Below are 11,725 nucleotides of genomic sequence, written 5' to 3' on the forward strand. Positions count from 1 at the left end.
GCTATTAACAGAATTCTTGTCTATTATAAATATTTACAGACGAAAAACAAAGCGAATTATGCGAGGGTTTTAATGCTTCTTGAATGCGAAGATGGAGTTACGTCTCTTCTTTTTCTCCACTCCTCCTCCTTTTCGGACATTCTCCTCGTCGGCTGATGGCGAGTTGACGTCGGCCATTTCGACGGCATACGAGCTTTGCAGGTGTGGTTTCAATTTCTCGTTTCGAGACGTCAAGATACTGATTCTTTCACTCGTGGTTGAAGTGTATGGTGGCTTGAATTCCGACGTTGAAGCGATTGTATTTGTTTCGGAGCGCATCGAAGAGCGGGCGGTCGAGCATCGCTCGAACAAGTCGCAGATGGAGCAGACCGACTCACGTGGATTGCACTGAAAAAACATGTTTTTATTGGAAATTTAGAAAAATTCGTTTACCTTGAATCCAATCGGAGTTCCTCTGATAGTATCGCTGGAATCCATATCAATACTGAATGCGACAGACTTCCGCGGCGTCTGCTCGACGTTTCTCCTCAACTCCTCCTCGGTTTCGAGCGAATCTTCTTCGAGAAGTTCTGTAAAAGTGTATTGATTAAAATCACTTGTTATCTTCACTCACTGATTCTTTCCTCCAAGTAGCACTTCTTCTGCTCAACTTCCGATTTGATCGTGGTCATCGACTCGAGTTTCTCGACGAGCTTTTCGTTTTGCTCTCGGCACTCTTTCATCTCTGCTTCGTGTTGGGCTATCTCCTTCTGGTGTTTGAGAACTATGTTCTCCATATTCTCTCTCAACAGTTCCATTTCTTTCGTTTTTTCTTCCAAAGACTTCTGCAGTTTGGAGTACCGATCATTGAACTGTGCAGTTGACGCATCTCGGATCCATTGCTCGTTCTTCAGAATATCCTTGGTTCGTTCTAACTGCTGAGATAGCACCAGATTCATCGCTTCTTTTCCCTTCACATCAACTTGAAGTTCTTCTATTTTCTTCTTTACACCGTCGAGACATGCCTTCGCCGATAAGACACTCATTTTTGCTGAAAAATTATAAGAATTAACGGGAAAAAGCAAAAGACACGCGGAAAAACAACGAAAATCGAGTAAAGAGGGAGGTGAATTCGAAATACGCGCGCACAATTTCTGCGTCTCTTCACTCCCATACGTCGGCGTTCTCTTCGATTAGCACACTCTCTCTCTCACTATTCTATTTGATCGGCGGGAAACGGCAAATATGGAAATTCAACAGGTTGTTCAGAAAGATGAGAGTTTGAACAGAAGAGAGGCAAAATGTACAGAATCAGGGAAAAATGGGATTTAAATGTAGAAAAATATGAAAATGTTGGCTGCAAAACGGCAAAAATACAAAGAAAATTTGGGAGGAAACTTTTTAAAGTCATTATTCAGAAAAAATCAGCAAAATCATAGACCAAAGCACGCGTGGGGCCGGCCCGGGCCCGGCCCGTGACAAGTATGACAAAAATGGCAAGTCCGCAACAACACCAGACCCGCCGCGCAAAGTGTTGACACACATCAAAATTGACCGTACCTCACGACACTCTTGTCGGCAAATCGTGCCGAGACCCGTCGAATTTCTTCAACGCTCGCGAATTTTCCGATTTCAAATATTCTTCGTTGTTTCCAGTGTTTTCCATGGATTTTGACGGATTTTTGTGTATTTTTGGTTGTTTTTATCGATTTTAGTCGATTTGTAAGGTCCAGAACCTATAAAAACCACCAAACCCTGTGAAAAATTGGTTAGAAATGTGTATTTTCATTGTTTTGGATGGAGTTTGTATGACTTTTGGTTTTATAGGGGTTTCTAGTGTAATTCAGACCTATTTTGAGTTGTTTTCGGGTTGAAAAAGCCTGAAAAACGCTGAATTAACGCATAAAATCACTTGCTTATCCTCAAAAGTCGATATTTCAGATATAAAATTGCGTTAAACCCGAATTTCTAGTTTTTAAATGTTTCTCAAGCTATACTCTTTAACAATTCGTTTAAAAAGCTTTTTAAATGTCCAAAATCTCTCCTGAATTATAATTTTCAGGTAAATCATGGCTATGAAGATTCCAAAGTCCGGCTACGGCCGATTCATGAAGGAGGGAGCTCAGCACTTCAAAGGAACCGACGAGGCCGTGCAACGTAACATCGAAGCCTGCACCGAGCTCGCCTCTCAAATCCGATCCGCCTACGGCCCAAACGGAATGAACAAGATGGTGATTAACCACATCGAAAAGCTCTTCGTCACAAATGACGCCGCCACCATTCTCAAAGAGCTCGAGATTCAACATCCAGCCGCCCGTATCATCATTATGGCCACAGAGATGCAGGAGAAGCAGATCGGAGATAACACCAATACCGTAGTGATTCTTGCGGCCGCTCTTCTGGAGCACGCATCGAATCTCATTAATATGGGAATGACTCCACAAGAAGTTGCTGCTGGATACGAGCAAGCTGCTGAGAAGGCTCTTGAAATCCTCCCAACTTTGGTGGTTAAGGAGGCCAGCGACCTTAAGAATATGGATGAAGTCCGCCAGTACCTCCGTTCAGCTATCACCTCTAAACAGTACGATAACGAGGATGTGATCGCTGATCTTGTCGCAAAGGCTTGTGTTACCACTTGCCCAGCCAACAGCTACAACTTCAACGTTGACAATATTCGAATCTGTAAGATTATTGGATCCGGAGTGAACACCTCTCGAGTTATGAACGGAATGGTGTTCAAACGAGGAGCTGAAGGAGAGATTCGATCGGCCAGTGACGCCAGAATCGCCGTGTACACGTGTCCCTTCGATTTGACTCAAACTGAGACGAAAGGAACTGTTTTGATTGAGAATGCCGATGAGTTGGTTAATTTCTCGAAGGGAGAAGAGTCAGAGGTTGAGGAGCAAGTGAAAGCTATCGCTGATAATGGTGTTAAGGTAAGATATGTCAGAATTGTTGGAAACTGAGAGAAAATCGCAGTGAACAACACACAATTCTGATTTTTCGCGAAAAAGCTCAAAAAAGCAGAGTTTATTGCGTTTGTGCGGGGAGTTTGACATTCTAGACACTATACATCAAATTTATGAGCCAAAACGGTTCAGAGAGCTTAAAATTAAGTTTTCAACGATATTTGAATCAAAAAGCGCCATGACCTGTTCAAAATCACTTCAATATCTCTGTTCCAGGCCGTTGTCGCCGCCGGAAAGTTCGGAGATCTCTACCTCCACTTCCTCAACAAATACAAGATCATCTCCGTCGTCTGATCGATCTCCGTCGTCTGTGCAGAACCGTCGGCGCTCAGCCACAAGCCAGAATCTGTGCTCCAGCAGTCAACCTTCTCGGACACTGTGATTCAGTTGCTGTTCAAGAGATTGGAGACGAAAATGTAGTGGTTTTCGATAAGAACTCAGAGACCGGAAAGGTTGCCACAATCATCATTCGTGGTTCATCTCAATCCAGAATTGACGACGTCGAGCGCGCTGTTGATGATGCTGTGAACACTTACAAGGCGCTCTGTAAAGATGGAAAATTGCTCGCCGGAGCTGGAGCCGTTGAAATCGAATTGGCTAAGGAAATCGAGTCTTATGGAGCAAAGGCGCCAGGATTGGAGCAATATGCTATCAAGAAGTTTGCTCACGCCCTCGAGACTCTTCCAAAGGCTATCGCTGAGAATGCTGGTATGCCAACGACGGAAACATTGACGAAGCTGTATGCTGAACATGTTGCTGGACACAAGAATGCTGGTATTGATATCTGGAAGAGAGGTAAGGAAAATCGACCTTTTTTCAGTGAAAATGCTAATAATTTTGACCCAAAACTCATTCTCTTCTTTCCAGAAGTGATGGACGCCGTCGCTCACAACATCTTCGACTTGTACGCCGGTAAACGACTGGCTATCAAACTCGCCACCGATGCCGCCGCCACAATTCTTAAAGTTGATCAAATTATTATGGCTAAACAAGCGACAGGAGGTCCAAAACCAAGAGGGCCGAAGCAACAGGATGAGGATGACGAAGGAATGGCTTAAATCCGCGATTTGTTCAGTTTTAAAATTTGTTTTTATTTCCTTAAAATCTCCATTTTTGCTTGAAATATTCTGTTTTCTTTTCTTTTTGCCCCCGATTTTCTCTATTAAAAATTCCCCGTCCCGCTTTATATTATTCCCCGTTTCCTTCTTTATGATAAGGTGTGCTGTGTGCTTCTTTCTTACTTTAAAAATCAATTTATGATCTTTTTTGTTGCAAGTCTGAAACTTTTCGTTTATTGCTTCATGTTGTTCTCTCTTTTTTCATTTAAAAGTTGACAATTTATCTTCTTTTTTGTTTTTTTCCACTCATTTTCACACAAAACTAGTGATTTTAGCTAGATTTTTATCTATATCTCTCACTTCTCTTGACTTTTCACAACATTTTCCTCTTGGAGATGACCGAAATCGAGCGTTCCGCCGAGGTGGCTGAAATCTTCGCACAGGATACGGATCTCAAGGCACAATTCGAGACGTTGAGCAAGTTATGTAACAAGTACTTGCCGGTGAACGCGATTGGACGAGTGGATACGAATGAGATTATTAAAATTATTGATACAGGTAGGAAATAAGGGAAATAAAGGAGTTTCCCGTCGGAAAATCGGGAAAAAACGCGCCTGGTGGTGCCCCAGACTCATTTTCTCTACTTTTTCCTTCCAGTAATCGCATTGGAGACGGGAAGTATGGTTGTGTCGAGACAATTCGTGTCACTTATAACCGAACGACTGGATAATCCGAATCTGGAATCAGAATGTATCAAGCTGATTGCCGAGGGAATTCTGTCGATAATCAAGACACGCACGATTTCGTATGAGGATCAGGTAATCGAGGATTTTGATCTGAAAATGGCTGAAAAACCTTTGAAAATCTCGATTTTAAGCCTAAAAATTCCTCATTCGGCGATTTTATAGGATTTTTGACTGAGAATGGCTGAAAACACTTCGAAAATATTGGTTTTTAGCCTAAAAGCCTATTTTTCTTTTTCAAAACCCTTTATTCCAGGTCTGTATTCTCCGTCTTATGCTGGCAAGTCTCTACGAGAAAGAGGGTCGAATCAAGGACGCCGCTCAAGCTCTCATCGCAATCAACTCGGACACTTCACCAAAATTCAACTCTCCACAGGCGACAAAAGAGGGCGCAAAGGCACTTTTATGCATTCGAATCACAAAATTGCTGCTAGACTGTGCAGAAATCGATGAGGCGGAGCAATATGTGAATAGAACGTCTCTCCTGATGATAGAAGTCGGCTCAACAGCGAATCCAGAGATCCAAATCGAACATAAAGCACTCCAAGCGAGAGTTTGTGACGCGAAACGGAGATTTGTGGAGGCGGCGCAGAGATATTATGAGCTGTCTGTCACGGAGCAACTCCCGATGTCCGATAGAATTACAGCACTCGGAAAAGCGATCGTTTGTGTGCTTCTAGCGAAGCCAGGACCACAGAGATCACGTCTTCTGACGATAATCTTCAAAGATGAACGGGCGCCGAATTGTCCGTCATTTGAGATCATTGCGAAGATGTATCTGACTAAAGTGATTCATAAAGACGAGTTGGCCGAGTTTGAGTCACAACTCCAACCGCATCAGAAGGCCGACGAGCACGGTGAATCGATTCTGAAAGGAGTGATTCAGGAGCATAATATCACGGCTGTCAGTCAGTTGCATATTAATATCAAGTTCAAGACGCTCGGCATGTTGTTAGGTGTGGATACTGATGCGGTAAGTACTGAAAATATCGAAAAATTACAGTTTTAAGAGGAAAATCGACGGTTTTTGAGTAAAATTTGAGGGTGTTTAATGAAAAATGAGAATTCCAACGGAAAATCTCAGAAGATTATCATTTTCATTTTTGACTGAAATTCGATTATTGTTGAGGCGATTTTTCTGATAAGGAATGCGTCTCAGGCGCGCCAGACACGATTTTGAAGTCAAAAATGAGGTTTTTGAGCGAAAATTAAACATTTTTCTATTAATTTTCACTTAAATTTAATATTTCAGGCGGAATCGATGGCTGGTGAGATGATCGCTTCGGAACGTCTTCACGGATACATCGACCAAACGAATGGAGTCCTCCATTTCGAAGACGCCAATCCGATGCGTGTTTGGGATGGACAGATCCTTGGAACACTGGAACAAGTGAACAAAGTCAGCGATATGATTGTCGCCCAACATCCCCAATTCGCCACCTTTTTATCCTAAATTCTATTGATTTTTTGTTTCCCTATGGAGTCTGGCGTGCCTCCGGCGCGTCCTTCATTATTAATCCCCTCCCCCACCTCTGATAACTCGACGAGTTATCAGATCGGAAAAGTGGAATCAAAAAGAAGCCTTTCTCTAATCATTTTTTTATCACCTTGTTTACTTTGTTGTTTTTTTCACATTTTTATCGATTTTAGTGTCCTCGGAATAATTCAAGTTAGGGAAGTTATGGCAAAGAACCGAAAGATCGATGAGAAAAGCGGCGACGGTGCGCCAGACGAGAAGAAGGAGAAGGTAGGGAAATGGTTGAAGGAGCATTCTGAAGCGGCGACGACGGAGAAGAAGACGAAGAGACTTTGGAGAAACAAGGTTCGAAAACTTGCAAGAAAAAAAGCAGTAGCTGAAAATTCAGAGGAATCTATAATTCTGGAGTCAGAAGACGTCAAAAAGAAGACGAAACGAAGGCTGAAAAAGAAGAAGTTCAAGCCAGAAGTCGTGGAGAAGAAGGAAGACGTGGAAAAAGGAGCATAGGATTCTGAAGTCGTCGAATAACATTGCTGACGCCAAGAAGCGACTAGAAGGAAAGGACTTCGTTTGATTTGAATCATGAGGGTTTCGCGGATCAGGTGCGAAGAGTTTTACCGAAAATTGAGAAAAAAAAGATGAAAAAGTGTAGAAAAAAAGCATTTTGCCGATATACGAGGTTTCATTTTCCTATAAAATTCCTCATTTTGATAAAAAGAAGAGTCCACTGCTGATGATGGCCGTGCTCTTCTTCTAGGAACTTATTTTTTTCTTGTCCAGTGGGTAACGGCCGAAACAAGAATGAATAACTACAAGAAATGTGTAAATGTTGGTTTTCAGGTGTTCTTTATCAATCTTCGGAAGGATTTTCAGAGCAATCTGGAGCGGACAAGAGGTTGCACTTTTCTTCAGATTCGATTCTACCTCGAAAATCAATTGAGACCACCGGAACTGCAAATAGAAAACTCGTATTTTGTTATCAATTTTCTCGGTTCCTCCCGCCCGGAAACGTAATCGAAAATTTTGAAACATTTTATCTAAAAAATTACACAAAAAGCGTCAAACCCTCTGTTTTGTTGAGTTCGTTGAGGTTTCGGCTCAAATTAAAACTGGTAAGAGTCCACTGCTGATGATGGCCGTGCTCTTTAAACCAGTAATTAGTTTCTCTTGTCCAGTGGGCAACGGCCGAAACAAGACTTTAAAATGTGTTCGATGAGTTTTCGATATTCTACAAAACTTTATTCAAACATAAATAGAAAAAGCGAAAACTAATAGTAAGCATTTCTGAAGCAGAGCTGAATTCTTATACCAACAAGGGTTCCACTTCAATCCGTTTGACTCGATTTTCCGAAATTCGAAAATCATGAAATAATCGGTGAGTTGACGACGATTGGCCATCTCTAATCCCATTTTGGTGATCGCTTCGCAGAATTGTTTGAAGGAGACGAGACGGGAGGTGACTTCGGCGATTTTCAGAGTTCCGCTGGAAAAATATGAAGTGATTTCAAGATTCTAACACAGCAAACTCCTCTAACTACCCCAAAATCGTCGCAAAACTCCAAAAAACTATATCTCCTTCGAATCTCAGACTACATTAAATCGTACTCGTTAGGATCCCGAGCTACAGTAACCTTCAGGAACAGAAGCGCTGATTCTGAGCTACAGTAACCCTTAGGATTCAAGATCTCACCACACTACAGTAATGCATAGTCATTATGATCACGAAACAAACAAACCTTGAGATTTTGGATCCAGCGATACAGCTATCTCTCGGATCCTAGAAACCTGGATCTAGCTACAGTAATCTCTCGGATCAATTCTGGATCTTAGGCCAGCAAACTCAATTTTCAGCCGAAAAAAAGACGATTTTACTCTATTTGTCTGCAATTCGTTTGCTTTCTAACCGAATTTCGAAGTAGTCGACATGTCACGCGACTCGACTCGACTCATTTAAAGCCACCAAGTCGAATGAACTTATCTGGAAATTGGAAAAAACTATAAATGTTTCTATTAGCTCGGCACAGTTGTTACAACTGTGCTCCACCGAAATTCCCTTGAAAAATGTCTCTTTTTCTCTGAGTCTCTTACAGTAATTTCGCACACAATTTTCTTCGGTTTCGGTAGAGCGCGGTTGTAAGACGTGTGTAATATGAAATGGTTGTATGAAAACCAACCTTACGTTTCTCTCCAACAGCCTCCGCAATCTTCGCCTCACCACATTCCAAATCGAATATTGACTGTTGATCTGGTTTCGATTGGATCCAACGGATGATCTCTCGAATCGGCGGATGATTCGGCTATTTTTTGATCTGAAAATATGGAATTTGCTAACAAAAAATAGGAAAAAACAGAATTTCCACCGTAAAATCATACCAAAAAGTTATAGAATTATTCAGAGATTTACCAATTCAAATCAAAAACTTTTGGTTTCAAATATTATTTCAGGTAGAGTGGTTTTTAGATAGTTTTTAGACCGAAACTGGGGGAAAACTTTAAAAAAAAGCGGCTCACAACCAATGATTTTCGGAGGTTTTTGAATTCTTAATCTGTATGGCGCACCTTTGGCGCATTTTAAGAAGAAATGTCCGGATTTTCCTGTCAATCTGTCAAAAATCGATAGAATTTGAGGTCTGGATGTCTGGATGTCCGCCTAATATCGGACATCTTTTTTGCTATGATTTTACGGTAGAAATCCAGTTTTTTTCACAACTTGTTTGTCAGCAAATGAGTAACGTCTTAAAATTTCTCTATTATTTAAAAAGTAAAATTGTCAAAATTCCACATTTTTGTTCAACCCCTTGTCTGCTCCAGCCTGCTCTGAAAATCCTGCCGAATACTGATAAAGAACATCTGAAAACTAGCAATTACACATTGCTTGTAGTTATTCATTCTTGTTTCGGCCGTTACCCACTGGACAAGAAAAAATGTACCTAGAAGAAGAGCACGGCCATCATCAGCAGTGGACTCTTCTTTTTATCAAAATTAGGAATTTTGTATGAAAATGAAACCTCATATTTCGGAAAAATGCTTCTTTCTACACTTTTTCTCTCAATTTTCAGTAAAACTCTCCGCACCTGATCCGCGAAACCCTCATGATTCAAATCAAAGGCGGTCCTATCCTCCTTAAAGAAATCAAACGCCTCCGATCCAGAACACGAATACAACTTCTCGTTCAAATATCAGAAACGTCCGGCGTCAAGACGCTTCTTGGCGTCAGCAATTTTATCGGCGACTTCAGAATCCTCTGCCACGTCATCCTTCTTCTCCACGACTTCTGGCTTGAATTTCTTCTTTTTGGTCACGTCATCTGATGCTTCCAGAATCATCGATTCTTCCGGATTTTCGTAGTTTTCTTTTCAGCTGCCGCTTTTTTCGCCGCGAGTTCTCGAACTTTGTTCCTCCACGGTCTCTTTTTCTTCTTCTCCGTCGTCGTCGCCGCTTCAGAATCCACCTTCAACCATTTCTCTATCTTCTCCTTCTTCTCGGCTGGCGCACCTTCGGCGCTTTTTTCATCATCGATCTTTCGCTTCTTTGCCATCCTTAACTAGATTTAATGATTTGAAGATTGCCATTAAAACCTGATAAAAAATTCATAAGAATGCTTAAAATATGCACTAGATTTGAGGTCTCGAGTATAACGATTTGAAGCATTTTTATTCGGAAAATGAGTGGGGAAAAGAGACAAAAAAGAACAGAAAAAAACAAAACAATAACAAGTGAAAGAAGAATAATAGAAACAGTAATAATGGGAAATTAACGCCAATCGGTTTTTCCGTTTCCTCTCTTTCCACAGAACAAATGCTTCGGTTTGAGGTCGTAGACGTGTCGATCGGCTTCTCCCTTCTTCGCTTCACGACGGAGTCCTCGCATCGCTTTCGTGCGCAACTTGTCGACATGAGCACGTTTCTCCTCGTCTGGGAACGCGAGCTCGTCGCGTGGAGCTGGACGGACGGCACTGAGACTACGGGCGCGTCCAACTTTCATCTGAAAAGAGAAAAAAATAGAATTGAGGAATCTGGAATCTAGAAGATCCACAACAAACCTCCTTTCCGAGCTTTGGCTTTTCACATTGTCCTTGCAGATTCTTCATATTCTTTGTATCAATATCCACATCGAACTCTCCCAACTCATGCTCCAATCGTGACATATCTCTCCCTCTTTCTGGTGTGAACACGTGATCCGACATTTCCAGCGATTCTCTTGCTAACAGTGTGTTCCAATGTGAGCAACTTCTCCTTCTCTCTGATCTGTAGTGTCATTTTCTCTTTGGTCTCCTCATCGTCAATATCCAAATATTCAGCACAGAATCCTCGATATTCGTGATCTTTTTGGCTTGAATCTTAGCCTCGACTCGTTGAGCAAGAAGCTCGTCGCAAGCACGATCTCTGAATGACATCACTCCTTCTTGAGTCAACGTGAAAGTCTCGACGATTGGGATTCCCTCTTTCTCGAGTTGATACAGAAGAGCCGCCTTCTCAGCTGGCAATTCTCCACGATGTCTGATGTCGACCTTGTTCAAACCGATAAGAACTGGCTTGTTGGCGAAAAGTGGGCGAATCGACTCGAAAAGATGGAGTTGTTCTTCAATGGTGCGATCGCACTGCTCCGACACGTCCATCATGAAGAGAACGGAGGATTTCAAGTGAGCAAGAGCAGTGACCGCTTGCATTTCGATAGTGTTACGATCCTCCAATGGTTGATCGAGAATTCCGGGGGTATCGATTACCTGGAAGATTAATGTAAAGGCAAATAGTTTAATTGGCTAATATCTTACCTGCCATCTGAGGAAATGATAATCCAAATGTCCAACATAGAGACGATTGATGGTGAAGGCGTATGGCTGAACTTCAACATCAGCACGAATCACATTATTGATGAATGATGACTTTCCGACATTAGGGAATCCACAGAGAATCAATGTACGAGTAGAGGGATCTATACAGACGAGACAAATGTTGACGGACTTGCTCCAAATACTCGAAACTCGACTTTTGTCTCTTCAACAACTTGACCATTCCTACCAAAACGGCACGTTTCAGCATCTTACAACGGTAGAGCGAGTCGTCGTACTTCATGAGACGAACGTATTCACGAGCGATTCCATCGATGAGATGACGTGCGGTGTTCATTTGACCCAACGCGATTTTGTAGTGATCACGATCGTAGAGAATATTCATCAAATCCGAATAAAACGGATGAATTTCCTCCATTTTTGTGAATTCATTGATGATTTGGGTGAGTTTGTCGTGAAGCGTTTGTTGGAGGAACTTGATCTTACGGGCGTAAAACGCGCGAATTCTTCCGATCGAGTATTGACGATGGACGACAGTTGGAGTGTTTCTTTGCGTTTTTCGACAAAACGACGTCGTTCAATTCCTGGAAATAGCAAAAATTATGTTGAAAATATCCATTTTTATTACCGATGCATTCGTAACGACAGTAATTCGTTTGAAATTGTACATTGTGAAGATGACGACTTATGTATAACCCTTGTTCGAC

General features: G+C 41.9%; 8 protein-coding genes across 8 annotated transcripts; 3 read left to right on the forward strand and 5 right to left on the reverse strand.

Moving 5' to 3' along the window:
• Positions 1–69: 69 nt before the first annotated feature.
• Positions 70–1,025, reverse strand: GCK72_016234 (uncharacterized protein; the record flags this gene model as incomplete). Its single annotated transcript, XM_053731405.1, has 3 exons — positions 70–387; positions 433–569; positions 614–1,025. 3 exons carry the CDS (start codon positions 1,023–1,025, stop codon positions 70–72), a joined length of 867 nt encoding a protein of 288 aa, XP_053586177.1.
• On the forward strand, positions 92–391 carry GCK72_016235 (uncharacterized protein; the record flags this gene model as incomplete). The annotated part of the gene is made up of 1 exon (XM_053731406.1): positions 92–391. One exon carries the CDS (start codon positions 92–94, stop codon positions 389–391), a length of 300 nt encoding a protein of 99 aa, XP_053586178.1.
• Positions 1,026–2,048: 1,023 nt separating the features above from the next.
• On the forward strand, positions 2,049–4,006 carry GCK72_016236 (uncharacterized protein; the record flags this gene model as incomplete). The annotated part of the gene is made up of 3 exons (XM_053731407.1): positions 2,049–2,907; positions 3,165–3,743; positions 3,816–4,006. 3 exons carry the CDS (start codon positions 2,049–2,051, stop codon positions 4,004–4,006), a joined length of 1,629 nt encoding a protein of 542 aa, XP_053586179.1.
• A 395-nt stretch (positions 4,007–4,401) lies between these two features.
• Positions 4,402–6,202, forward strand: GCK72_016237 (uncharacterized protein; the record flags this gene model as incomplete). Its single annotated transcript, XM_003098853.2, has 4 exons — positions 4,402–4,564; positions 4,664–4,824; positions 5,006–5,722; positions 6,002–6,202. The coding sequence occupies 4 exons, from the start codon at positions 4,402–4,404 to the stop codon at positions 6,200–6,202; spliced, it is 1,242 nt and encodes a 413-aa protein (XP_003098901.2).
• Positions 5,990–8,796, reverse strand: GCK72_016238 (uncharacterized protein; the record flags this gene model as incomplete). The annotated part of the gene is made up of 5 exons (XM_053731408.1): positions 5,990–6,130; positions 6,443–6,602; positions 7,536–7,709; positions 8,401–8,535; positions 8,786–8,796. 5 exons carry the CDS (start codon positions 8,794–8,796, stop codon positions 5,990–5,992), a joined length of 621 nt encoding a protein of 206 aa, XP_053586180.1.
• Positions 8,797–9,405: 609 nt separating this feature from the next.
• GCK72_016239 (uncharacterized protein) lies at positions 9,406–9,764 on the reverse strand (the record flags this gene model as incomplete). Its single annotated transcript, XM_003098830.2, has 2 exons — positions 9,406–9,504; positions 9,618–9,764. The coding sequence occupies 2 exons, from the start codon at positions 9,762–9,764 to the stop codon at positions 9,406–9,408; spliced, it is 246 nt and encodes an 81-aa protein (XP_003098878.2).
• Positions 9,765–9,979: 215 nt separating this feature from the next.
• Positions 9,980–10,412, reverse strand: GCK72_016240 (uncharacterized protein; the record flags this gene model as incomplete). Its single annotated transcript, XM_003098798.2, has 2 exons — positions 9,980–10,210; positions 10,269–10,412. 2 exons carry the CDS (start codon positions 10,410–10,412, stop codon positions 9,980–9,982), a joined length of 375 nt encoding a protein of 124 aa, XP_003098846.2.
• A 69-nt stretch (positions 10,413–10,481) lies between these two features.
• On the reverse strand, positions 10,482–11,436 carry GCK72_016241 (uncharacterized protein; the record flags this gene model as incomplete). Its single annotated transcript, XM_053731409.1, has 3 exons — positions 10,482–10,952; positions 11,001–11,161; positions 11,274–11,436. The coding sequence occupies 3 exons, from the start codon at positions 11,434–11,436 to the stop codon at positions 10,482–10,484; spliced, it is 795 nt and encodes a 264-aa protein (XP_053586181.1).
• Between the last annotated feature and the right edge of the window lie 289 nt (positions 11,437–11,725).

This window comes from Caenorhabditis remanei, chromosome IV (assembly GCF_010183535.1).
Source record: "Caenorhabditis remanei strain PX506 chromosome IV, whole genome shotgun sequence".
Classification (NCBI taxonomy): Eukaryota; Metazoa; Nematoda; class Chromadorea; order Rhabditida; family Rhabditidae; genus Caenorhabditis; species Caenorhabditis remanei.